The 27,875-nt window shown below is 44.8% G+C and overlaps 1 protein-coding gene across 3 annotated transcripts in view; it reads left to right on the top strand.

Annotated features, from left to right (window-relative positions):
• Positions 1-27,875, top strand: part of MSRA (methionine sulfoxide reductase A) — a 316,176-nt gene that overhangs the window by 108,797 nt on the left and 179,504 nt on the right. For all 3 annotated transcript variants that reach the window (XR_008306842.1, XM_053248931.1, XM_053248940.1), the window contains exon 2: positions 19,862-19,930. Coding sequence is in view for 2 of the 3 variants with exons in the window: in XM_053248931.1 (XP_053104906.1) it covers positions 19,862-19,930 (69 nt within the window). In the remaining variant the exon portion in view is untranslated. The remainder of the gene's footprint in view (positions 1-19,861; positions 19,931-27,875) is intronic.

The raw sequence follows: 27,875 nt of genomic DNA, 5'->3' as shown, positions 1-27,875 counted from the left end.
GCTGACAAGCAACTTGAAAAACAGATGCAGCTTGGAGGAGCATGGCCAGATTACGTCATGATGCACCCATGAGCAGAGCTGCCAGCCTTGTACATGTGGCCCTCTTATCCGTGGGGGTTCTGTTCTGGCCTATAACCGTGGATAAGAAAACCACACAGATAACGAGACCTTGAGTCAATGGGAATTGAGGGGTTAAGTTCCTTAAGGTTAAAAAAAGAGCTTTAAAAGGAGGCAGAAATAAGTGAAATAAAGCACTGTACCATGCTCTCTAGGTCTCTAGCTGTCCATTAATTGCCCCCAAACCCCAATTCCTCCTATTTTGCATGGAAAGTAGCAGGGTTTTTTTTTTAAAAAGAAAGAGCCACAAAATGGATCCATCCTGCACAATGGTGGCAGGAAATGACATCGGAAGTTATTTCTGGCCACCAAGAAACCACAGATATGCAACTTTTGCCTGTTTTTAGAACCATAGATAACTGTTGGGTCTCCATTGCCTGACCGTGGATACGTGAAACCACAGATGCCAGGACCGTGGATAATGAGGGCCACCTTTACTAGCAAAGGTTAGCGGAGAATTGAGCTCTTTTCAAGCAAGGTCCATCCACTCTCTCTTCTTGTTGTATGCCTGTCTTCTTCTAAAGGAGAAAAAGAGCAGGGGATTTACTTAGACAGATGCTGCCTCTAAGATGGATTCTGATTTTGTCCTTTTGAAAAGGATAAGAACAGTCCTGTTGGGTCAGGCCCAAGGCCTATCTAGTCCAGCATCCTGTTTCCCACATTGGCCCACAGGCAAGGGATGAGGGCATGCCCTCTCTCCTGCCATTGCTCCCTTGCAATGGTATTTAGAGTTATTTTGCCTCAGAGGCTGGAGATGGCCTATTTTCCATCTTCCCTACTCTAATGCTGGAGTAGAAATACTGTAAGTGACCTGACAAATGCAGAGGAGAAGTCTGTTTCAAGTACAGGGAGCAACATGGTGGCATGAGATTAGTGTAGGAGGAGACCAAGGGAGTGGGTAGTAGATGAGCTCATTGGATTCTGTCAAACACATGGGTATGTTTGGTGGTAAGGAAAATATTCCCTAGACTGTAATTTTCTAATGTGTGTCTTGGTGCTGATGTTTATTGTTCTACTCTGACAACAAACAAATGCCCTTAATTAGAGAACTGAGGAACACAGCATTCTGTTGCCTATATTCAAACAGTATGTTCGAAAGCCTTTGAGTCTGGGATCTCATTTTGGAAATGTTACAACACTTACACTACTAAACAGTTGAGGGGAAAGTACAAGAAGACTTTAGGGATAAAGACAGTAAGAATATTGGATTCTGCAGTACACTGATGGGCATATTATATGATATAGAAACAGATATAACTAGCCATGCTTCAGCCGTTTACGGCTTTGCTGAAATTAAGAGACGTCTATACTGAGGGGATGTCAAATTTGAGCACGAAATGAAGGCCTGCTTTCATCCTGAGGGGTCAGACTTGGGCAAATCAAAAAGGAAGTTCAAATATTTGGACATGGATTCATATTAACTAAGCTTCAAAATGCATTTCAGGATGCTATGAGATGTGTCTCCTCACCATCATCAACTATTGCAGATATTCCAGAGAGGAAACATCTCTCTCTCTCTCTCTCTGTGTGTAATTTGTGCTTCCTTTGGGTATAATTTGCTTCCAGAAAAAGTCAAGAGCAAAACACACACAGATTTTGCAGATCTGGATTTCTCTCAAAGCTTTATAGTATAAAACATTTTTAATGCAACGTCTTAGTAATAAAAATCTCAAATTTCCTAAGAATAATACATCTATATAGAGTAGCTGTTTGTTCTGACAGTGCTCTAAAACAAAAGTGCTTCTGTTTATGACATCTGTGTCTGAAAAGGAGAGTTTAATACCTAGCCTGTTTTTGAATCTGAAATAGGCTGCTAAAATGTAATTGATGCAGGGAACTGGATTTAGATTTCTATTCATTTCTTCTGCCTAGACATACTGTTGACTCTTTGAGGTTGTTCACACAATCAAGAAGTGTGTTCTGCCCAGGTTTGGGAGCTGTGTGGGCTCCTAATTTTCAGTTGTGTGGAAGCAAGGTAGGGTTCTACCCAGGTTCTCCTTTTACCTTGCTTCCACACAACTGAAAATTGAGAGCACACACAGCAGAACACAGTTTTTGATGGTGAATGACCTCCTTGTATTTGATATTCTAAATAAGTTCAGTATTGATTTTTTGAGGGGAGGATGCAATGAATGATTGTCCGAACTCATTTCTAGGATCTTTCATGTGCTTCTTTTGCATTTCATTTTCTTGTTTTGGAAATTTCTGTTTACAGTGGCTACTAAAACGTTTAACGTTAGTAACTTTCCCAAGGGATAAGGGTTGTTGGTTAACTGCACAAACTCTATGAAACTGGGGGGGAAAAGATACTGTATCTGCTCGCCTTGTTTGGCATAACGTTTGTGGTGCTTTTCTTCATGATGTACAACCATACCAGCATCCCTCACCAACCGTGGGTTTCCCAGTCATGAGTTTGAGTATCCGTGACTGGGAAATTGTGACTGGTCTTGCCAACCATGACCTGAATATCCTCAGTTTGGTGAGATTTTTTGGAAATTTGGGAGGTTTGGAGGGGAGTTTTGGGGGTCAGGGGTAATTTCTGGGGGTTGGGGTGATTTTCAGAGGTTTGGGGGCAATTGGGGGGGGTTGGATTTGTAAATCTTCTAATATTTTGTTTTCTCCAGCCCTGAGTCTTGTTTATCTTATTAAGTGTTAGTTTAGTTACAACTTTGAAATTGTCCAATATGACCAGTATTGTATCCATGAATTTGGTTACCAATTCATTTTATAAATACTCCGTTTACAGAAATGTGAAATTTTGCACAGAAAAAAGACATTAATGGAAAATTTTCCATCCTAAATCACTGTACTGAGGCAAACACTGGATTCTAACCCTGCCTGTCCTTGATGGCTCCTTCTGTCTTGCTACCTCTCAACCCTCCATGTCTGAACTGGCCTTCCCCACCACAACCAGTTGTGGTCCCCAGGGAAGGCATGACTGAGGCTCTTCTTAGAACATCATCTCTGTTTATTTCCTCTGATAAATCCTGAAAAGATAAAAATTGCATCTGACCCAATATACTTTGGGGCTTCAAGTGGAAAATCCAAAAGGTACCATTTTGCCTGTATATGTGCATCCACTAATCCACATGGGGCACAATCTGGGAGAAAGGGCTTCAGGACAGGGACCAATGAAATGGATTGGTGCACCATCACCCCAGATCTGCTATCTGAGATGGCTGTGGGAAACAGCAATTTCCTTGCCTGAAAAGAGGAAATCGGATAGGTCAGACCTTGCAAAGAATTCTACACGGAAGTGTTGCAAAGGGGCATTATGGGGATAAAGCCTGGGGTTTTGTCAGCAGCAGATTGGAAGTGGGGAGCCTGGAATGATCAAGCTGATCTGAGCATTACTCCTGATCATTTATCACTGTCAGCTGGGAGTGGGCAGGGGTGGGGAAGAGGCACTGAACCATTCCTGCTCATCTGTTGACTGACAGCTGAATGAAGCTTTAATGCAACCTCCAGGCAGATAATCTGCCACTAAGGGGACAGTGTGTACCAGCAAGATACTCTATCACAGGCTGCATATTGCTTCCAGCTACTGACATCTTCACACGGGGTGGAATGGGGTGTTGGGAGGTTAGGGGAAGAGGGATGCCATTTGTGCTGTATTAGCAGATTTCCACCCCGCCTTTTCTTCCACAGGAACTCAAGGTAGCTTAACAAAAGACTACAAATAGTAAATACTATGCATCATCAAATACAACTAAAAACTAAATGCAGCAGTTAAAAACCTCATAGCAGAATACAGAGAAGAGTATTTGTACGAATACGCATACAGAGTATTCTGTACGAATTCTCGGTAGAATCCATCACAGCCAAATCAAGTGCATTTAGGAAAGCCTCTTTAAACAGAAAGGTCTTCAACCTGTGCATAGACAGGGAAAGTGCCAAGTGCACCTCGGGAGGAGGGAGATCCACAAAATGGGGGCAACCATGGAAAAGGCCCGCTCTTGCATTGTCATCACCCTCAGTTTCAAATGCAGAGGGACACCCAGGAGGGTCTTCCTAAAAGATCTTATGGGATGAGGTGGTCTTTCAGGTAACTTTGTCTTAAGCTATGGAGACTGTTAGTTATTATCAGCACCATGAATCGCACCCGGAAACCTTCTGGCAACCAGTGCATTTGACATAGTAGAGCTGTAACATGTTCCAAGTATCTAGCACCCTAAGATCCATTAGGACTCTTGCAACGCCATTCTGTACCAGATATAAGAACATAAGAACAGCCCTGCTGGATCAGGCACAAGGCCCATCTAGTCCAGCATCCTGTTTCACACAGTGGCCCACCAGATGCCTCTGGGGAGCCCACAGGCAAGAAGGATGTGCATGCCCTCTCTCAATACCCTGCAACTGGTATTGAGAGGCATCGTGCCTCTGAGGCTGGAGATGGCCCACAGCCATCAGACTAGTAGCCTTTGATAGACCTGTCTTCCATGAATCTGTCCAAGCCTCTTTTATATCCACCCAAGCTGGTGGCCATCACTACATCCCATTGGAAGGAATTTCATAGATTAATTATGCACTGTGTGGAAAAGTACTTCCGCTTGTCGGTTCTAAATTTCCCAGCCTTCAGTTTCATGGGGTGACTGGTTCTAGTGTTGTGAGAGAGGGAGAAAAATTTCTCTCTGTCTACTCTCTCCACTCCATGCATAATTTTATACACTTCGATCAAGTCTCCCCTTAGTCGCCTCTTTTGCAAGGTATAGAGCCCCAGATGCTGTAGCCTAGCCTCATAAGGAAGGTGTTCTAGGCCCCTGATCATCTTGGATGCCCTCTTCTGCACCTTTTCCAGTTCTACAATATCCTTCTTAAGATGTGGTGACCAAAGCTGTACGCAGTACTCCAGATGTGGCTGCACCATAGATTTGTATAAGGGCATTATAATATTAGCATTTTTATTTTCAATCTCCCTCCTAATGATTCCTAGTTTGGAATTAGCTTTTTTCACAGCTGCCGCGCACTGAGACAACACTTTCAATGAGCTGTCCACCACGACCCCTAGATCTCTCTCCTGTTCAGTCACCGACAGCTCAGATCCCATCAGCGTATATGTGAAGTTGGTGTTTTTTGCCCCACTTTACACTTGTTAACATTGAACCGCATTTGCCACTTTGTCGCCCACTCCCCCAGTTTGGAGAGATCTTTTTGGAGTTCCACACAATCCGTTGTGGATTTCACTACCCTAAATAGTTTAATGTCATCTGCAAATTTGGCCACTTTGCTGGTCACCCCAACTATGTGCTGAATGTGCTGGTCACCCCAATATAGTTTTTGAAGAGTCTTCAAGGGCAGCCTAATGTAGAATATGTTGTAGTAGTCAAATGGCCTGGTCAGTCTGAGCCAGAAATGAATACAGTTGGCACACCAAGTGAAGCTGGGCAAATGTTCCACAAGCCACAACCACTACCTGATAATCTAGCAATAAAGCTGGATACAGGTGCACTCCCAGGTTGCAAATCTGATATTTTAATGGGCAGTGCAACCTTGTCCAAAATGAGGTAAGTACTTTGGAAGTTACAACTGGTTCAGAATGTGGAAGCCAGGCTGGTCTCTGGGAGAACCTGAAGGAACCATATAGCACTGATTCTGAAAGAATTGCACTGGCTGCTGCTAAGTTTCTGAGTGTAGTACAAAGTGCTGTTCATTATCTAGAAAGCCCTGGATGGCTTAGTTCCAGGGTACATAAGAGACCACCCTTTATGTCATGAACCCTGTCGCCTAAAGATAATCTGGGGTGGTCTGCCTGTGTTTGCTGCCGGCTTGTCTGGTGGGCCTTCTTGGGGCTGGGCCTTCTTTGTGGTTGCTCCAGGGCTTTGGAATGTAAAGGGTGGCCCAACTTGAGGCTGGCCCTTCTCTGTGGCTACCCCAGGGCTTTGGAATGCACTCCCAGGTTGGGGAGATATTCATTAGGAGCTGTGCCTGTATACTCTGCTCGGTGTTGTTGTTGGTGTCCTTGTATTCCTGAGGGCGAGGGCATGGGAATTAATAAGGCACAGGCTACTGTGTGGTCAGAGGCTACAGCTAGGGATGAGCACAGAACCAGCAGGAGTGGGACAACTTTAAGGGCAGGCGAGGGTGCACTTACTCCTCCCTCTGCTTCCCCCCCGCTGGTGCTCCCTGGTCTGGCATGGTGGCAGCGTAGCTCCCTGCTGCCACCCTGTCCCCTCTTCAGACTGTAAGTAGGTGGAAGTAGCTTGCGTGCGTGCGCACATTGAAAAAAACCTTTCTACTGCAGGGTGCAAACAACGAGGTAGAAAGCCAGGAACAAGTCTCTTTCAAGTCACATTTTGGTTCTAAAAATAAATATACAAGTGAAAGTCAATACTAATCATTGAACATTAAAAGCAGAAATGGCAAGCTTGGAAGCAGAGAGTGGGGGGGGGGGGGAAGATACTCAGATTTTCAATAATTTACCAACATGTTGCAGATGCATTTTCTCTTGTAAGCCAGAAGGGGACAGAGTAGAACCAGGAGTACAGCAGATGGAAGCACGTGACAGATGGTCATATGACAGTAAGGGAGACAGCACACGCCAACGCCAGGTAAGAGACTTGGCAAATAGGTGTCTATATACCAATGCCAGAAGCCTCCAAGCCAAGATGGGCGAGCTCGAGTGCTTGGTTGTTAATGAAAACATAGGTATAGTGGGCATTATGGAAACCTGGTGAAACAGTCAGAAGCAGTGGAACACTGTTATTCCTGGGCTCAAACTCTAAAAAAGGACAGGGTAGGGTGGATTGGGGGTGGAGTAGCACTTTATATTAAAGAAGAGATAGGATCCAACAAGCTAGAAAACGTAGGAGGACCCGAGTCCCCCACAGAATCATTATGGGTGGCAATATGAGGACTGAAAGGAAATGTGTTACTAGGGATGTGCTATCACCCTCCGGATCAAAATGCTGATAATGGCCAGGAGTTGGAGAAGTGAGTCAGAGGTGTGTGTGTGTGTGTGTGTGTGTGTGTGTGAGAGAGAGAGAGAGAGAGAGAGAGAGAGAGAGAGAGAGAGAGCTGTAATAATGTGTGACTTCAATTACCATCACTTAGACTGGGCAAACTCACATTTGGGTATTGACAGAGAGGCCAAATTTCTAGACATGCTAAATGACCGAGCATTAGGACAGTTGGTCGCAGAACCAACCAGAGAGAAGGCGACTTCAGACGTAATCCTGAGTGGTGCCCAGGACCTGGTGCGAGATGTCAAAGTCATTCAGATGTCATTCTAGAAAATGAGGGGACTGATAAAAAGGAAGCTGAAAGTGAAAGTCGAGGGTCAAATCACTCCAGAAAGCATGGAACTTAATTAAAACCATAATAGAAGCTCAGTTGGAAGGTATACCAAGAAGGAGGAAAGATACCACCAAGTTGAGCATGGCTAACCAGTAGAGTCAGAGAAGTGTTGTCATGGGCAACTGTGCCCCAATTGGCTGGGAGGAGGAAGGGGAGAGCACAAAAGGAGGGAATTTCAAAATGTATTCAAAGGGATTGGGAGGCAGAGAGAGCCCTTACAGTGTGCCCCTCTTGAAGTTGAGGATATATCAGGAGAGGAGGAAGGTAGGTTGGAGGAGGAGACCTGGTCTTGTGGTATCAAGCATGACTTGTCCCCTTAGTTAAGCAGGGTCCACCCTGGTTGCATATGGAGACTTAAAGTGTGAGCACTTTAAGATATTCCCCTCAGGGGATGGAGCCGCTTTGGAAAGAGCAGAAGGTTCCAAGTTCCCTCCCTGGCAGCATCTCCAATATAGGGCTGAGAGAGATTCCTGCCTGCAACCTTGGAGCAGCCGCTGTCAGTCTGTGAAGACAATGCTGAACTAGATAGACCAATGGCCTGACTCAGTATATGGCAGCTTCCTATGTTCCTGTGTAGGTTTGATTTTGTGGTGTGCGTTCCACCCACCCCCAGCACTGAGTATAATATGCTCTGCTATTGCTGCTATAACTATCTGGTTTTGCTGTATCTCAGATTGAAAAAGGCCACAGAACTTGGGTGCCTGCCTTTCTTGAGTTGTTGTTTGTTTTGTTTGTGAGATAGTGTTGTGGCAGGAAATGGACAGTGGAAGCTTTCCCGGTGTAATATTGCATGGTGATTGCTGTGATGAGCTCCATGTCTGGCCTTGAGAGACTAACATGTGCTTCACTCACTGCTCTGGTCTGCTGTGCAATCTGAATTGCAAGGTGTATTCAGTCAAAATGTGCCTGAAGTTCCTCTAGTTGAGCTTATAACTATGCTTGCTGTTAAGTAAGGGTGCTACTGTTGCAGCTGTTGCAATGCCAAGAACATAGGGAACCATAATTGTGGGTAACATCAACTTGTACCAGTGATGTTACTGCAGCTCAGGCATTGTGGCTGGCAGTGGATTCTGTGTCAGTGATTCAGTTTTGGACCGTGTTTGAAATGTATGTTCTTTGTTAGGAGGGACAAATTCCCTTTTACTGTGTGCTGCTGAGGTGTTTTTCAAGGCCACTGCCTTGAAAATTGCATTAATTACAATGCAAAACTGGTGGTAGGGCATGATGGGTGCTACCTATCACCCAACCCACAAAGGAAATGGGTAAGTGGGCAATTTTAAACACATTTTTAACCTTTCCCCAAATCCCCCATGGCATCCTATGTGGGTTTTTTTGGGAAAGATTAAAATTGGTTTGAAATCACCCGCTTACCAATTTCTTTTGTCGTTTGGTTGGTGAGTGGTGGGTTTTGGGGATCATCATGCCCTACCACCCAACGCACTTTGGTGTCCCTAGGAGCTATCCATGGGGAGCAATGGGGTGTTTCATATTTCACCATAGTTCCCTATGGCTAAACAAACTTGAAGCATTTCAAGTTTGTTCCATAGACACAGTCAGCACGACCACTGTTTTTGATGAAACGTTTCAGCCATTTGCATTCCATTTTGAGCTAAAAACAAAATGCAAAATCCATTTCGTGCAAATCCCTAAGCATGTCTTGTCCCCACAAAGGCTGCTTCAATAGCAATCCCAGTAAACACATTCATTCAAACCCGTTCAAAAGGGGTAAAACTGTTTTCTTTTTATCCAAAGGAAGAAAGGGTGGATATATTGCCTTAACAACATACAGTTTCACCGATAGTATCCGTGAAATATCAACTGCTGTTAAATGGAACTATGTCAAAAGAAGGGAAATGATGCATTCTGGGAGATGTAACCTTCAGGAACAGACCTATGCAAATGAAGGTGAAGTGATGCATTGTGGGAGATGTAACATTCCAGGGAGAGCTATGCAAATCAAGAAGTGATGCATTCTGGGAGTACTAACCTTTGACATAGAAATATGCAAATAAAAGGGAAGTGATGCATTCTGGGAGAGGTACCTTGAGATGATTCGTTGTCCCTGTGTCATCAGGGAGCCACCTGGAGGAAATGGGTGGCGATGTTGAATCTCCAGGCATTAGAAACCTGGACCCAATGGCAAAGGGGTTTGGGTGGCTAGAGTAACTGTAACTGACAAAGGCACCGCCTAGATGCCCCTGGCCAGGAAGTTGTCCAGAACTCATCCCCAGCTGACAGCGGTCTCTGGCCTGGGAACCAGGGTGTTTTCACCCTAGGAAATAAACGCTCCTAGACCAAATGGTCAGGACTCCCAGACCTTAGGGTCGGGAGTCCCAGACCTGGTGGTCAGGACGTTTGTCATGACGGGCTCATGAGGCTGCGGTCTTCTGAGCGGAAAGAGGCTTTGCCTCTTTCCGATATTTCTGGTGAAAAATAGATTTAGTTGGAACCTTCTAGCTGGCTAGTTGGATCCTAACCCATTCACTCACACTCCTGTCTCTACGGGATAGAAAATGAGGTTTTAGGAGTGAATAATAGTAAAGTATATTTTTTAAATTAGTAAAAATTAATTAAAACATAGAATACTACAAAATATCAATATTTCAATAGTCCACTGCTCCTTGGGGCAGGGTCCTGTCTTTGTGCTGCTGCTGCTGCTGCTGTAGAAAGCACCATGTGCACTGACAATGCTATAGAAAGTCTAGAGAGCTTGTCTGGAGAGCCCTGCATGATTTTGGACCCCCCCACCCCCCGGATGGGCTGCCTTCTCCCACCTTGGCCATTTTGTGCTGACCTGGAAGGACTTTCGTTTGGCAGGATGGGATATGCAGGGATGACCGGAATAAATAAATGCACATACACATGTGTGCCCGTCCCCCAGTTCCCAGCCTTTGGTCACACTGTTTGGGGGCAGTATTGAGGAAGGGGCTCTGCAGATGAAGTGGGAGGGAGTCTGGAGCCAGGCTCCTAAGAAGAGCCCTGCTGGATCAGGCCCAAGCTCTTACCAGCTCAACATCCTCTTTCCTTAAGTGACTCTCAGGGAAGAGATAAATAAAGGCATGGCCTCTCTCCTGCCGTTGCTCCCCTGCAACTGGGATTCGGAGGCATCCTGCCTCTGAGCCTGTTGGAGGCAGCCTGCAGCCATCAGGAGGACTAGTAGCCATTGATGGACCTGTGGATCGATCAATGGTCAGCTCAGACTCCCTTCTCAACAGTTTGGGTCAGCGGAGCAAGGAGCAGATCTATCTCTGCCTCTGTGCTGTCCTCAAGTGCACCCTTTTGCTTTCTCCAGACTAGTGAATGGCTGCTGTTCACTCCCAGTTAGTTTTGGGAGACATTACAGAGGTGTTTAAAATTTTATTGTTAGGCGTGGAGTGGAGAGACTGGACAGAGAGAGATACTCTGTGCAGGAGAACTTATGGAAACATATGAGGCTGCCATCCTGAGTCAAGTCATTGGTCCATCATCCCCAGGAATATTCTGCTCTGATTGCAAAACTAAATTTAAAGCTGATGTGCGCACGGATGTGAGTTGCTTCTGGTCCAAAGAGTGGATGGAGAGGCAGGTAGGTACGCTGCCCGCCCACCAGACCGGATTTCAAACGAGCGCCGGTGGGGGGAAAGTGGAGGGAAGGGTAGGTGCACCCTTCCCCACCCTTAAAGTTGTCCCACCCCCACCTTCGAACCCTTCAAACCACCTGGTGTTTGAACGTGTTCAGAGGCCTGGAAAAGGGCCTCCCAACAGGTCTGTGCCCCTCCCTAGCTCCAGCCCGCCAGCCAGCTCTCAGTGCAGTTCCATCTGCCATGCAGCTACTAGATGTCTCTTGGATGTCTGCTTCCGCCCATTGTCTTGAGAATGAATGACTGCATGGAGAACGGCTCTGAAATCTCTGGGTAAAGAAAAAGGCGAGGCAGGAGAAATGGAGAGGAGAAGCATCCAATAAATACATACATTTATATGGAGAAGAAGAGCAGTGAAATAGGTTTTTGTGAGTGAGGATGTCAGTGGAGGGTAAAGATTGATTGTGAAGTTGCTCACCATCTCTCGCTTAACAATGTGGGCTGCAGTCCTGTGGAAGTATTGCTAATTTCAGAGAGATATGCAAGTAATTCAGTGTGCAACTTTCATTCTGCATGTAACATTCCCAATAGCAGTGGTACAATTTATTTTTTTTATGACTAACGAGATTTTTAAAAATCCAAATCCTAAAGGAATTTGGTTTCATATTAAGCACATCCTAAAATCATTTTGGGGTTATTTACCAACATACTGTGCTAAAACACATCACATTTTGTAGCATCAATCAGTGTGCACACAGTAATGCTATTTGATGTAATGGATGCAGTTGAATGTGGGGTGTCACATCATAGTACGTCAACTGCATGAACAAATTGCTCCAACTGTTTTAAGCTACCATGGTGCCCTTTGTCACTGTCAATTTTAATAACTGAAAATAATCTGTTTCAAGTATAACTGGAAGCCACATTGTTTGTTTCAAGTTTAACTTGGAACCACAAAACTCTACTCAGTAAAACTGAAAGCAACGGAGAACACCTGATGGGTGCATGCTCTTCAAGGACATGTTGATCTTTGTCATCTGCTCCATCTGCCAGTTTTCTGGCATGTGGCATTCATCTCTGAAAAATGTGGTATCTGAGAATTTACTGTCGGAGACCTGCAGAGCAAGATTAAGTTTAATGGCAATGGTGCTTGGAAAAAGAGACAAAAGTGTAAAGTGGTAAAGATAGGAGATAAAATGCAACTATCTGCCCTTTGGAACATGAGAATGCTCAGTTCTACACATCTGTTTATCTTACCTCTGCAAAGGGGTGAACAGGTAGGGGGTGAACAGGTAGAACAAGTAAACAGTTGATCACCTGGGAGAGGTAACACTTTCATGGAGGCCCAAACTGGGGCCAAATATCCAGTTTGTCTTGGGTACTAGTCTGATCTTGCAGGAAAGATAAAATGCACTAAGAGCATTCAAATGCTTTAAAAAATGTATTTTAAAAAACAGATTTTTGTTTCAACGGACACCACACTCCTTTCCATATCACAAACCCTAAATGACTTGGGACATTGGTCTTCTGTTGGTCTTGTGGTAACAAGCATGAATTGTCCCCTTTCCTAAGCAAGTTCCACCCTGGTTTGCATTTGAATGGGAGACTACATGTGAGCACTGTAAGATATTCCTCTTAGAGAGTGGGGCCACTCTTGGAAGAGCACCTGCATGCTTGAAGGTTCCAGGTTCCCTCCCTGGCACCTCCAAGATAGGACTGAGAGAGACACCTGCCTGCAATCTTGAAGAAGCCACTGCCAGTCTGTGTAGACAATACTGAGCTAGATGGACCAATGGTCTGACTCAGTAGAAGACAGCTTCCTATGTTCCTATCTGAAGTGCAGTCTTCTACCAACACATGAGTCTTCCCAGATCCTATGAGATCCTTTGTTAATGAATAGAGGCCAACCTGGAAGTCTACCCCCCCCCCGCATCATCTGAGGTGATGCAGGTGATGACTGGAGAGCAGGTATTTTCATGTCCTCCCTGGAGGAACTCACCTGGTGTCAACCATGATGACTGTCATGAACCTGACTCTGCAGGCACTGGGGCCAGGGGCAGATAAGGAGAGTCCTGGGGAAAGGAAGAACAGTGGGACCTAGACCCCTCTGAGCCACAGCCAATGTAGATGACTCCTCTTTGCCTTTGTCCTCTTGAGTCTGGGGACAAGGCAGCAGAGCAGGCCTCTGATCCCTCTAAGTCACCGCCTCAGTTATGTGTAGAGTATGCAGCTTGTATTTGTCCTCCAGGTCCAAGGACTCCCTTGAGTCTCAACCCTCCATAGCGGAGACATCCCCAACCCTACCCCGTAGGAGCCTGTTACGCCTACAGAAGAGGTCTCTGCCTTTTTAATCCTCAGCAGCTCCTGGAGCAGGGATTCTCAGTGTTGGGTCCCCATATGTTATTGGACTCCAGTTCCCATAATCCCCAACCCTAGTGGCCTTTGGTTGGGGATTATGGGAGTTGAAGTCCAATAACAGCTGGGGACCCAACGTTGAGAATCCCTGTCCCGGAGGAGAGGGGAGGAGCCTGGGGCAAGAATCCTGTCTCAGAACTATGTAAGGCCTCATGCCAAGTAAGCTGTTGTTAAAGCCGCATCCATTTCTCCTGAGTGGATGCTTGGAACGCAGCCTGAAATCTCTCCAACCACTGATCTCTAGACTACCTGACCGCAGCATTGATCTTGCCCTGCCCTGCCCTGCCTTGCACTACCCATTGGATGCCTTGCTCTGGTTTATGCTCTGAGCAGGATAGTAGTCTTTTCGTGCATCCATTAAAAAAAAAAAGTTCCCCGGACTTTCCAGCATGTGGAGTAGTTGCTTTTAGTTGTCATTTTATGCTACATTTTTGTCCTCTGGTGATGGCTGCTGCTTCCGTTGCTTCCGTTGTTTTATTGATTATGTTTGTTTATTAAAATGTATATTGTGCTGGGGGCTTTGTGCTGAAGGATGGCTAGTATATCTACTAAGGGCTGGTTCACATGATCAAAACATCGCTGAAAATGTCAGGGTTCTCACAACTGGAGATTGGGAGTGCGACTGTACTGTGCAAATCTATGACTTAACACTGCACAGAGATAATTTGAATTGTGTGAACTAGCCCTAAAATAAAATAAAAAAAATACAAAAAAATAACCTGCTTTTGAAATCCTCCTAAGTTGATTTGCTGTGCAGTATTGGGGGTGGGCGGAAGACTGCCATGTGTTGAATCCTGCTCATGGTAGGTAACTTATATTCTATTAGAACAGCTAGTCCCGAATTGAAAGAAGTCTTCAGTTGGAAAGCAGCAGGAAATTGGAAGAACTTCTCTTTCTCTGTTCATGTTTTCATGTGCCATTGGTTCTGCAGTTTTACCCAAAGGCCCTGCAGTATTTTTATAATCATCCCGCTCTTGCTTAGTCTTCTATTCCAATTTTTGGAATTTGCCTCACTTTTTAGACATTTCAGTCTTTAGATACAGAATGAAAACACCACACTGACTAATATTCATTTTTTAATTCAAGAAATAATAATAATAATTATTATTTTTACATTTATATCCTGCTCTTCCTCCAAGGTGCCCAGAGCGGTGTACTACATACTTGAGTTTCTCCTCACAACAACCCTGTGAAGTAGGTTAGGCTGAGAGAGAAGTGACTGGCCTAGAGTCACCCAGCTAGTAGCATGGCTGAATGGGGATTTGAACTCAGGTCTGCTCGGTCCTAGTCCAGCACTCTAACCACTACACCACGCTGGCTTATTATTATTAATTTGATTTCTATACCGCCCTTCCAAAAATGGCTCAGGGTGGTTTACACAGAGAAATAACAAACAAATAAGATGGAACCCTGTCCCCAAAGGGCTCACAGTCTAAAAAGAAACATAAGATAGACACCAGCATCAATCACTGGAGGTACTATGCTGGGGGTTGGATAGGGCCAGTTACTCTCCCCCTGCGGAATAAAGAGAATCACCACGTTAAAAGGTGCCGCTTGTAATGGTTGCTCTCAGTTGGTTGATATCTTGTACACACGGCTAAAAGGTAGCCCACTGGCCTCCAGATATGTACTGATGTGCATTCACAGTGTAATGTGGAGTGGTGGTGAGGGATAAACCTAGCAGTGGGATAGCAGGTGGGTGACAAGCAACTGCTGCTGGAGTTCACCCTCTGCGGTTCTATTGTCTCTTGTGGCATTTGTGATTTATTGCTTTGCTGCTTCACTTCGCAGTGCTTCTCCCTCCACCCTTAGCAATGCTACTCTCAGAAGCAATAAATTTCCTCTTTTCTCATGGCATCACTCAGGGTTTTTTGTTTGTTTGTTTTGTTTTTGGTTTAAAAAACTTGGATTTATTATCCTAAGGAATACACATAATATAGAAATGAACAAATGATTCAAATCCTAGTTCTCCCTCCCTATCCCTCAGGAGGTGGGGGAAGTGGAGACTATGCATACTTTCCAAATGTGCATGCATGCTTTCAGCACTTACTTCATAGATAGATCCAATTCATAGTCCCTGATGTGCACAGAGTCTTCATTCACTGCACTGGAGGTCACCCATCTGTGTGCACAACTGAATATGCGCACGGATCAGCAGCATCCTTTGGCAGGAATGGGGAAGCCACACTCAGCTGGAGGAGCTCTCTGTGTGTGCATTCAGATTCATGTGCCTGTCTTGAACAAATTGTTCGATACTAGGGTTGGGGGACTGGGCACAGTTCAAAGGATTTACAGAGTCATGCTTTCCCTTCTCTTCTGTGAAAAGAACCACAGAACACACTTTGGCACATGAAGAGAATGGGATGTTTCTGCACATGGTAGACTCTGGGTTATGGCCTGTCAGTTTTCCTTCGGGGAAGTTCCCCGTGCATTACATGCTGATTATGTTGGTGTAGTCTCATCAGAGTCTATGGGACGACATTAACATATCTGAGGACTGTTATGGATTTTAAAACCATTTTAGATCTCTGATTTAATGGAAGGTTGTTTAAGCAAATTAATGGAGCTTTGTGTTTTTTCTAGGCTTGTGTGTAACAGCAGTACAATAAATTGGTTTTGAAATAAAATGCAGAAGTGGACTTTATTTTACACTGGCATAACTGAAAGAAAGTATTTTAAAAGCCTATTAGCTATAAATAATAAGTATCTAACAGCATAATCATTATTGTTTATATGTGGCAGTGACAATAACTGTTCAAGCCAAGATTGTAGAGCTTTTTCAAAAAATAGGCCTGGAGTGGACAAGGGGGCCGTAAACCTCCAAGTCCACAGTGCGAGATCCCTTGAACGGGAGCCCTTAAAGCTAGCTACTGGATGCCTTAAACAGAGAACACAAATGAACAAGGTTCTGGTATGCCAAAATGCCTGCCAAGCTTCTAGCTCTAGATTACTGGCGCCAAATCTAGTTGATCCAAATGGCTTTATACAGGAAAAGCTAAACATTCCTTGGGATTGCTAACCAGGCGAGACTTGGGTAAAAATTAACCCCTGTCTCAGAATACTGATGACTTTGACCATGGATGATCTATTGGTGGCTGCAGGCTGGGGCCAGTTGAGGCAGCTTTTTTTCTGGCTCTTTGGCAGCGCTGGCAGTGTTTTAAATAAAGGAATGATGAACAATTATTCAGCAAGGTTACTTGTGCCATGTCCTGTCCCATCCTACAGCAGAGCCCACATTTTCCTTTCAGACATTCCTGTGCTTACTGGAATACACACGGTTGACAAATAAGAAACTTGTCTGTTGCATAAAGTATGAATCAGACTTGATATAGATATAGAAAATGGCCTTGAATAAGGCAGGCCTGAATGAAACGTTGAAAAGCACCCAGAGAATTGAAAAAAACACTGATGTTGTTCAGATGTTTTTCAAGTTGAGGCAGAGGAAGAAAAACAAAGATCTGGATGGAGAAAGCTGTATGCCAGAAGAACTGCCACAGCAAATGCCAGACTGTGACTCCAAGCACTGTAGCGCTGACCCCACGCATACAGTAGAGGGTTTCTCCATTGACAACCTCTGATGCATTAATTATTTGGTTAAATACTATCTCTGTTCAGCCCCTGCAGAATTGGGGAAATTCCCAAAGGTCCCCTTGTATGTTGCTTGAAGAAGTGGAGCAGCCATTTTGATATTTTGCTATCCATATGAAACTGGGCATACTTTCTTAACTGCAAAAATAAGGAAACTGTTATTTGCTCTTTAAAAATGTACTCCTGCAACCTTGGAACTCATTATTATTATTATTATTATTTTTACTGGAAATAGAGATTGTCAGCCCCTAGAAATTCACAGTGTGTACATGACTACAGAATAAACTAGAATCTCTGCATGAAACATGTACATGAAAGGGGTCCTCTGCTAAAACTGTAGCTTGTGCATACGTTGTCTGCACATGTGAATGGACCACAGTCTTGCTACAGAGAGTAGGGTCGAAGCTGAACATAAATTGGACAGCAACACTATTATTTATTGTTAAAAATAATATTGTTTATTATAGGTGCAAAGGATGGATGTTCTGATTAATGAGCTCTCCAGTGGGTCAACAGCGATACTTTAGATGAAAAGAAGTTTTGTTGACTTCAGTTGAGTGTGCTGATTTGATTCAGATATTGATTGGAGAAGTATTTAAAGTCTCATCTTTGTGTGTTTAATTTATAAAAACATCAGTGGTTGAATAGCAGTTATGTTGTGTTAGCAATAGTAATAGTAATAGTAATAATTTTATTTACAGTCATTGACCAAACAGAAAATGAAAACTAGCAAGCATTAAAATGTGTGTGTATATATATACAATTTAAAATTGGGATGATATCCCATTATACCTTTTAAAAGCAATATAACTAAACTTAGCTACAGAAATAGAAACTAAAGCATCTTTATCTGAAAGCAGATGTTTTACAAGGTTGGCATCGGATTGATCTGCCAGTTTACATATTAAAGGAGCAATAAGGCGTTCCCTGGGATATAAATGGAGATTACAGTGGAGAAGAATATGTGCGACAGTTTCTGCATTTCCTGACCCACAACTGCAATGTCGTTTTTGTAAAGGCACACCCTGAAACCTCCTAGCTAGAAGTGCAGATGGAAGGGAATTAACCCTTACTCTCGTGAATATCCATCGAAACTTAGAAAAAGTAATTGTCGACAGATATCTTGCGGGGAAAAGATCCATATTAGTTCTTATAGTTTTATAAAACTCTGGAAGCGCAGCCCGGTTTTCTTGGATCTCAGTATCAACAAAGCGTTGTCTCACCACTCTTTTCGCATTCACTAGACCCAGTTCCAGCAGTTGAGTTGGGTCTAAGCCTAGAGAGGTGAGTTTCGTACTTACTGTAACATACCATAGTGACTGGGGGCTAACTGAGAAAAACTCAGGAATTAAACCAACTGGTTGCAGATGTATTTTCAACCAGAAATAAATAATCAGAAGCCAGGCCCGAGACTCAATTTTTATAAAGCCAGCCTCTGTCCTTAAAGTCACATTTGCTGTACATTTTGGCGTGCCAAATAAATTCCTCAAGAACCCTAATTGGGTTCTTTCCAAAGTGTCAAACCTTGAGTATGGACCTAGTTGTATGCCATACAATAATTGCGGAATGACCTTTGCAGTAAAGAGCTTTAAGGCAGCTGGTATGAAGCCTGCACCCTGAGTTCTAAAAAATCTTAAAATTGCTGCTGTGCTGCGTTTTGCCGATTCTGTGACCATGCTTATATGTGCTGATTTCCCAGCATTATGTTGAAAAATTACCCCCAAATATTTTATTTGATTTACCTGTTCTAATCGGTGTCCATCTAGCATCCATACAAATTTTTTTACTTTGTTGGTGAAACACATAATTTTAGATTTATCATAAGTAATCTGTAGATGCTCGTCTCTGCAGTAAAGTGCTAAGGCATCTAACGCTCTTTTGAGCCCAACCCTGGTTTGAGATAGGATCACCGCATCATCGGCATACATCAGGATTGGGACTTTCTTGTTAGCTAGTTTTGGTGGATGAGTGTCAGATGTCTGCAAACACTTTATCAAGTCGTTAATATAAAGATTGAACAAGTAAGGGGCCAGTTGTGTTAGCAAATATGTGGACATATACATTCAAGAGATGAAGGTAATGTTGCTCTGGTAGCCACCAAAATTCCACCAAGTTTCAATCTTTGTTGTTCAGATAATCAGGTGATCCAATGTATGGAACAATCTTCTCCTTGTAACCCACCAGACTGCTTATTGATTTCAAATATTCCAGTGTGAGGAGCCTTCTCATGAACTCCAGGGATAGTGGGTGCCTCTCATTCATGGTTTCTACCATGCTATATCTCTTTTGCCCTATGGTACTATGTAAGTACATTGGTCAAGGATAATGTCCGTTCCCCCCGTATAATATTTGATACATGATATACATTTTGATTGATTGATTGATTGATTGATTGATTAAGTGCCGTCAAGTTGATGTTGACTCTTAGCGACCACAGCACTAAATTTGTAACAAGAAAGTTTCCAGAGCTGAGGTCTGCCTGGAGACTTAGTGCTTGAACTGCTGCAAATAAAAACCAACATTTATTTATTTATCATATTTTTATACTGCCTGACATGTAAATCTCTAGGCAGTGTACAAAATTTAAAATATCGAAAAGTCACAAATTAAAATATATTACAATTAAAACAATGGAATAAAATTATTAAAACAAGTTTTTAACAGTATTAAAATTAATTCTAATTAAAAGCCTGAGAAAACAGGAGAGTCTTGAGGTTCTTGAGGTTCTTCCTGAAAATGAACAGAGAAGGAGATCTTTTAGGGAGCTTATAGATATGAACAAATCTAAGCAAAGCCATTGGGTGTTATGAAAGCATACCATTTTAAAAAGGATTTGTTTCCACAATACATTTTTGTACCTGCTACATTGATATTTCCCTACATTTCAGATAAACATCATGTCAATGGCAACCGCATGGTTGAACCTTTTCCGGAGGGAATGCATATGGCAATATTTGGTAAGTTATTCTATTAATAGTATTGACTATGTCTCTTTGTAGTCTAGAAACTGCTTTACAGTTATTATTTCTCTCTTATCTAAGGCTTTTTAGTAAGCTTCATGGCAGAGCAAGGATTTGAATCTGAATCTTCTGTACATTTTTGTCTTGGCCAGTGGAAAGACCCAGTCCACCTATTCCGAAGGGTGCACACACAGATCAGGCTTTGAGAAGGACTAGAGATACTCAAAGGTGCAAGAACGAAGCATGCATGGAATGTTGGGCTGAGGCTCTAAGCTGATGTCGAAGAAAGGAAGCAATTGCTCCTTTTGAGATGGGCACATTTTCAAATGTGTGAGAGATACTGCAGGAAACGTACGAACAACCAATCCCTTGACAATTTTATTTCATGATCCTATCATCTGCTACGTGTCACATAAGCAAGACAGGATTGCACTTTGGTCCTCTTGTGTAGCCCTGCTAATATTCCCTTTGCTTTTACACATCTGTAACCAGGAGCCGCTTTGTGCCAGCCTCAGGAGAGTGAAAAGAAGTCCCAGCAGCCACACATTGCTAAAGTGTTTGGCTGGCTAGGACCCTCTCAGGAGGTTTGGCCTCTTCTGTGATTTGTTTTCCTTTGAAGCTTTTGTTTGAAGTTGCACTCATATGAACAAAGATGAGCAGCTCTCCTGTATGAATTATGCCCAAGGGTGTGCAGTTACTGATTAGGCACCAAAATATGTTCTTCTCAGTCCTTAAAAGGGTTGTTGGGTCCTGATATGAGGACATGGTCCAAACAGGCAAGATGAAGACTGGAAAAAGCAGTTCAGTGTTGAGGGGCCAGAGATGGGGGCATAGTCAAGACTGGGCTGAAAGCGGAGTTCAAGAGATGCCCATCAGGCAAGGCAAGTCTGCTAGTGCTACTTGTAGTGATATGTTGTTCACAGTGATGGACCAACACTAAGGTCAAAGCTTTATAGGCCTAGGAGAGCTAGTGTGCTGTAGTGGTTAGGGTGCTGGTGGATTGGGATGGGAGAGGCTTAGGACATAAGTAAGGCGGTTGTTGTGAGAGATAAGGGATAGGGTGGGGAAAGGACCATGTATCCTGTTCTGAGCTCCTTGGAGGCACGGTGGGATAAAAATGTGATAAATAATAAATAATGATAAATATCAGAGCTGGGATTGGCCTGTTGGGCCAGCTGACCATTCATGCAGCACTCATTTAGCTGGGTTTGCAGGGGAGGCTGAGTGTAGGCTCCAAGCCTTGACTGCTGGGTGCCCAGGTTTGAGACTCTCCACCCCGCACAGTGAATGAGTTCTGATAATAAGAATTATCATTAAACCAGCATAATCATCCACAATGAACAAGGTCTGAGTGATCAACAAAGATTATATTCAGATCCTTCTGTTTCCCCCCACAATGTCCTGAAGTGACCATCTTTTTCATTTCATCCCTATATTTTCCATTACTCCCCCATCCTACCCTGCCCCGCCACCAATGCCTTTCAGTCACTGACTGCTAGGGTAACTTGACTATCAGTTAATTGAAAGAAAAACCAATTCAAACACTTTGTGTGGCAGAATGGGACTTGTAGAAGAGGAGGATTGCCAAGATGTGCGAGCTGGGGAACTTGGTTGCTAATGGTATCATAGATATAGTGGGCATAATGGAAACCTCATGGAATGGTGAGAACGAGTGGGATGCTGTTATTCCTGGGTACAAATTGGTACCCATAAAGGATAGGGAATGGTGGATTGGGGACCGAATCTCACTGTATATTTTAAAAAAGGGATAGAATCCAAAAAGCTAGAAAATGGGTACCAGAGTCCTCCACAGAATCATTATGGGTGACAATACAAGGACTGAAAGGAAATGTGTTACTAGGGACATGCTATCGCTGAGAGTGACCTAGAGTTGCAGAAGCAAATAAGAGAGGCATCATGCTATCTGGGAAGAGCAGAAGCAGATTCAGGAGGTGAGCAAGCTTTTCTAAACAAAACAATATCAAGCCTTTCCCCCCTTCAAGCTAACTGGAGGAGGGGAACATTTGCCAGGGTTTGCATTGGGGGCTCTATGGCATCCCGTTTTTGTTTCTCCCTGCTTGGAGGGGGAGGAGTCAGCTAGGGCTGTGGGAGGGCCCACATTCCTGTGAGCCACATTCCTGTGTTTCTGTTTGAAGCCTACTCTCTATATAAGTGGCAGAGGTCCGAGAGCTGAGTGAACAGGGATAGCAAAGAGGACATTGGAGTTCTGTGTGCAGTTTAGCAGGGAAGTGTGCGAGGGAGCCTGAAAAGAGTCCCCTTGATAACAAGGAGCCCAGTGGGAAGAGAAGGTAAGTACTACTCCCTCCTTCATATTCTTGAGAAAGGAAGTTTGAACAGTTAAATAGCCGACTGTTACAGCTGAGACCTATCCTTCTAATAAACTATCCCTAAATACTGTAAACTGCCAACAAAACCAGTTATGAAGATAGAAAGCCAGCAGGGGAGGGGGCACTTCCCAATGTATTGCACAGAGTGTTAGATGTATGACTATTTGCTCCATGGGAAGAAGTCATGGGTGTGTGCTCAGTGCAAGGAGCTCCTAGCTCTCAAATTTGTTCCCTTGAGACCAAGATGGCAGATCTAGAAAAGCTCAGAGAGGCATGTGGACAAGACCTTCATGGACGTGGTAGAGGCATCCCACTCCAAGGCAGATAGCTCCTCTGCTGTCAGGGAGAACGAAGGTCTTGGGGAAGGAGGTTATCAGTCTGAGGAAGAGGGAAATGCTGCTTTAGAAGGGACCCTTTCTGTGGATGATGAGCCCATATCCTCTCACAGAGGGGATACACCTCCAGCGGGTGGGGGCCTCCTAGTAGTGGGTGATTCAATCATTAGAGGTATAAAGAGATGGGTTTGTGACCTGCGTGTTGAACGCACAGTGACTTGCCTGCCTGGTGTGAAGGTTGCAGATATCACACAGCGTCTAGATAGACTGTTAGGCAGTGCTGGGGAGGAGACAGCTGTTGTGCTGCATGTCGGCATCAGCGATGTGGGCAAATGTAGTCGGGAGGTCCTAGAAGCCAAATTTAAGCTAATAGGTAGCGTATTGAAGTCCAGGACCCCTAAGGTAGCATTCTCAGAAATGCTACCTGTTCCACACGCAGGTACAGTGAGACAGGCAGAGCTGAGGAGTCTCAATGTGTGGATGAGACACTGGTGCTGGGAGGAGGGGTTTAGATTTGTTAGGCACTGGGAAACACAGGAACATAGGAAACTGCCATATACTGAGTCAGACCATTGGTCTATCTAGCTCAGTATTGTCTTCACAGACTGGCAGCGGCTTCTCCAAGGTTGCAGGCAGGAATCTCTCTCAGCCCTATCTTGGAGGTGTTGCCAGGGAGGGATCTTGAAACCTTCTGCTCTTCCCAGAGCAGCTTCATCCCCTGAGGGGAATATCTTGCAGTGCTCACACATCAAGTCTCCCATTCATATGCAACCAGGGCAGACCCTGCTTAGCTATGGGGACAAGTCATGCTTGCTACCACAAGACCAGATCTCCTCTCCAAATATATTTTGGGGAAAACAAGGCCTGTACAAAAGGGACAGGCTGCACTTGAACCAAGATGGAACCAACTGCTGGCACTTAAAATCGAAAAGATTGCAGAGCAGCTTATAAAATGATGCCTAGGGAGTAGCCGACAGGAGCTGGGCAGTATCCGGTTTGGCAAATGCCATCCTTTAAAGTGCAAGAATGTAAAGGATTCAGATCAAACAGAAGGGGACAGAGCAGAACCACATAAACAGCAGACGGAAGGTTAGGACAGCTGGTAAAAGAGCCAAAAGAAAGATAGCATACATCAAGTACCGGTAAGAGATTCAGTGTATAGGTGCTTATATGCCAATGCCAGAAGCCTCTGGGCAAAGATGGGTGAGCTGGAGTGCTTGGTTGCTAACACAAAAATAGATATAGTTGGCATAACAGAAATATGGTGGAACAGTGAGAACCAGTGGGACACTGTTATCCCTGGATATAAACTCTCTAGAAAGGAAGGGAGGGGCGCCTTGGAGGTGAAGTAGCACTGTATGTTAAAGAAGGGATAGAATTTAACAAGATATAAAACTTAGGAGGACCGGAGTCCTCCACAGAAACCTTGTGGGTGACAATATAAGGCCTGAAAGGAAATGTGCTACTGGGGACGTGCTATCGCCCTCTGGATCAAAACACTGACAGTGACTGGGAGTTGCAGCAGGAAATCGGGGAGGCGTCAAGGAGAGGCAGGGCTGTAATCATGGGTGACTTCAATTACCCACTCATAGACTGGGTCAATTCACAGTCAGGTCAGGACAAAGAGGTCAAATTTCTAGATACGCTGAATGACTGTGCCCTAGAACAGTTGGTCATGGAACCAACCAGAGAGAAGGTGACCTTGGACCTAATTCTGAGTGGCACCCAGGAGCTGGTGCGTGATGTCAGTGTCATCGACCCTTTAGGGAACAGTGTCCAGCATGGCTAACTACCTAAGGAAACTATAAAGGGGAAGAAGACTTCCTTCCAAAATTGGAATGCCTGTCCAAATGAAGAGAACAGAAAGGAACACAAACACTGGCAAAAGAGATGCAAGGTGACAATGAGGGAGGCAAAAAGAGAGTTTGAGGAACATTTAGCTAAAAGCATCAAGAGGAATAACAAAAACTTCTTTAAATACATCAGATGCAGGAAACCTGCCAGGGAAGTGGTTGGACCATTAGACAATGAGCCAGGTCTAACCATCAGTGAGACCTGGTTTGCAAGAGTGAGTGGGCAGTGAGGGCTAAGCCCGCTCTCCCCGCACACGAGCAGGGCGGGAGCCCTGAGTGGCTGGATCAGCCGCCCACATGATTGCTGGCTCCGTGATGGAGCTGGCGGGGACTGAGGGGAGTGGGGGCCGATTGCCCCCTGGAAGTTCCAGCATGCCCTTCACAAGCACAAGGCATGCTGGCAAGACCCCCGGAGCCGGGAGGTGACTTTTCGCCTCCTCTCTGGGGGTCTCCTAGTGAGTAGCTGCGCTGCGGCTACTCACGATTAAAAAAACCCCGGGTTTGCGGGCGGGCTACTTGAGTGGGTTACGCGCTCAAGAACCACCTGGCTCACAGCCAAGCCCGGTGGCTCTCATAATTGCAGAAAATCGGGCTAGCAGAGGCTAGCCCAATTTTCTGCAATTGTGTGAATAGCCTCAATGAGGGAGTGAAAGGGATTATTAAGGAGGATATGGAGGTTGCAGAGAAGCTAAATGAGTTCTTTTGAGTTTGTCTTCACGGCAGAGGATACTGAGCATATACCTGTTCCTGAACCAGGCTTTTTAGTGATGGAGGCTAAAGAACTGAGTCAGACAGAAGTGACAAGAGATGATTTACACAGAGAAATAATAAATAATTAATATGGATCCCTGTCCCCAAAGGGATTGCAATCTAAAAAGATATACACCAGCAACAGTCATTGGAGATACTGTGCTGGTGGTGGTATAATGCCCTTATACAAAACTATGGTGCAGCCACACCTGGAGTACTGTATACAATTCTGGTCACCACATTTAAAAAAGGACATTGGAGAACTGGAAAAGGTGCAGAAGAAGGCAACCAAGATGATCCGGGGCCTAGAGCACCTTTCTTATGATGCAAGGTTACAACACCTGGGACGTTTTAGTTTAGAAAAAAGACGATTGCAAGGAGACATGATAGTGGTCAATAAAATCATGCATGGTGTGGAGAAAGTGGATAGAAATTCTTCTCCCTCTCCCATAACACTAGAACCAGGGGTCATCCCATGAAATTGATTGCCGGGAAATCTAGGACCAACAAACGGAAGTACTTTTTCACACAACGCATAATCCACTTGTGGAATTCTCTGCCACAAGATGTGGTTTTGGCAACTAGAGTATCCTTGACAGAGATTTCACATGTTAGCCCACTTGTACCTCAAAAGTTTATGAATCCACCATCTTGAATTGGGGTGGATAACATTATCACAAACTATGCCATTGAGGTGTCCCTATGTGTTTTGTGAAAGCTGGTCTTGTGGTAGCAAGCATGACTTGTCCCCTTAGCTAATTAGGGTCCGCTTTGGCTGTATCTGAATGGGAGACTAGAAGTGTGAGCAATGTAAGATATTCCCCTCAGAGGATGGAGCCGCTCTGAGAAGAACATCTAGGTTCCAAGTTTCCTCCCTGGCAACATCTCCAAGATAGGGCTGAGAGAGATCTCTGCCTGCAACCTTGGAAAAGCCGCTGCCAATCTGTTAAGACAATACTGAGCTAGATAGACCAATGGTCTGACTCAGTATATGGCAGCTTCCTATGTCCCTATGTCCCTGCAACTGTACCTGATTTGGTTCATACTGGTCCAGGCATTGTAAAGTTGATAGCGGGGGATGGATACACGGATGGACACACCCACAGAATGCTGGGAGAACTCATAAGCCGACTGGAAAGTAGGCTAAAAATTAACAAATCACAATGGCCAAATGGCATTCACCCAAGAGTTCTGAAGCAACTCAAATTCTAAATTGCTGATCTTCTAGCAAAAAAATATGTAAGCGAGAGGGCATGCCCTCACCTCTTGCCTATGGGCTTCTCAGTTCTTAACAAGCAGCCATCCAAGAACATAAGCACAGGCTTGCTGGGTAAAGAGCAGCATCTTGTCCAGCATCTCATTTTCCACAGAGGCCAACCAGATACCTCTGGGAAACCCAGACACAGGACATGACAACAGGCCCTCTCCACTGCTGCCTCCAGAATCTGGTATTCAAAGGTATACTTCCTCTGAAGATGGAGGTTCCATATAGTCATGAAGAGCCACCAATAGACCTTTCCTTCATGAATTTTTTAAATCCCTTCTTAAAACCACTTAGACCATCACCAGTTCTTATGGGAGAAAATGCCATTAAATAATTCTGAGTGGTATGAATAAGTCCTTTCTTTTTTCTATCCTGAATATGTTCCAGTCAAATAGCTCCGCATGACTAAAGCAAGCAATACAGCGTCTCATGGTTTGAGGGAGAGTGGCACATCCATCAGCACATTTACACATACTAGTCTCTTGTCAATCTGATCTAGGAGGGAAAGTCTGATTCCAGATGTGATCCAGCAAATCTTTCCATGGGAAATATTGTTGGCACACACATACACATCCAACACCTCGCCCCTAAGTTGCAGAACAACCTGTGGCATCAGAACAATGTGTGTGCGCAAACACACCCCCCCCCCCACAGCAGTGAGGCTGTTCTCACAACCAGCCTAACCTTACCTGGCAGGCGCGGGCCGTGAACACGCCTCCGGGGGTGATGTTGGGCGGCTTCTTTAAGTGTAAACAGTGCTGGTGCTCTGTGCCGCCCAGCAGCCCCTGCGGTGGGGAATCGCCTCCACCACTCACCTGGCCGCTGATGGGGGCTCACCTCCGTGGGAGCCAGGTAAGTGGCGGAGACAGTTCCCCACCACGGGGGCTGCTGGGCGGCACGGAGCACTGGCTCCATTCACACTTAAAGAAGCCGCCCGCCGCTTCCCCCTCAGAGGTGCATTCACGGCCCGTGCCTGCTACCTGGGCTGCCCCAAGCAAGGTTAGGCTGGTAGTGAGAAGCGGCAGGATCCTCGCGTATCCCTCTGCTCCCTGCCCCTAACAAACACAGCTTTTAGTTGAGGTTGAGGGTGCTCTTGCACCAGGAATCATGTGATTTCTTGGGCGGCATGAAGCCGAAGGAGTCACAGAGACAGACGCATGGAGTGCCGTCTGATGGGGGAATCAGACGGCACTGTAATGCACATCCGTGTAACGCACATGCTGCATTGAAGGATACCTGGAGGCCGGGATGATAAATTCCGGCCCTGGATCCCTCTGTCCTTCTCTGTGCTTCACTCAGCTGCATGGAGCAGTGCTGTCTGTGTGGGTGCGCAGGATGTGTGCTATGAGGGAAAGTTCAGTCACCTGGGAGGAAGGTAAGTTAAGTTCAGCC

This window comes from Hemicordylus capensis, chromosome 1 (assembly GCF_027244095.1).
Source record: "Hemicordylus capensis ecotype Gifberg chromosome 1, rHemCap1.1.pri, whole genome shotgun sequence".
NCBI lineage: Eukaryota > Metazoa > Chordata > Lepidosauria > Squamata > Cordylidae > Hemicordylus > Hemicordylus capensis.
This window is presented reverse-complemented; position numbering and strand designations above follow the sequence as displayed.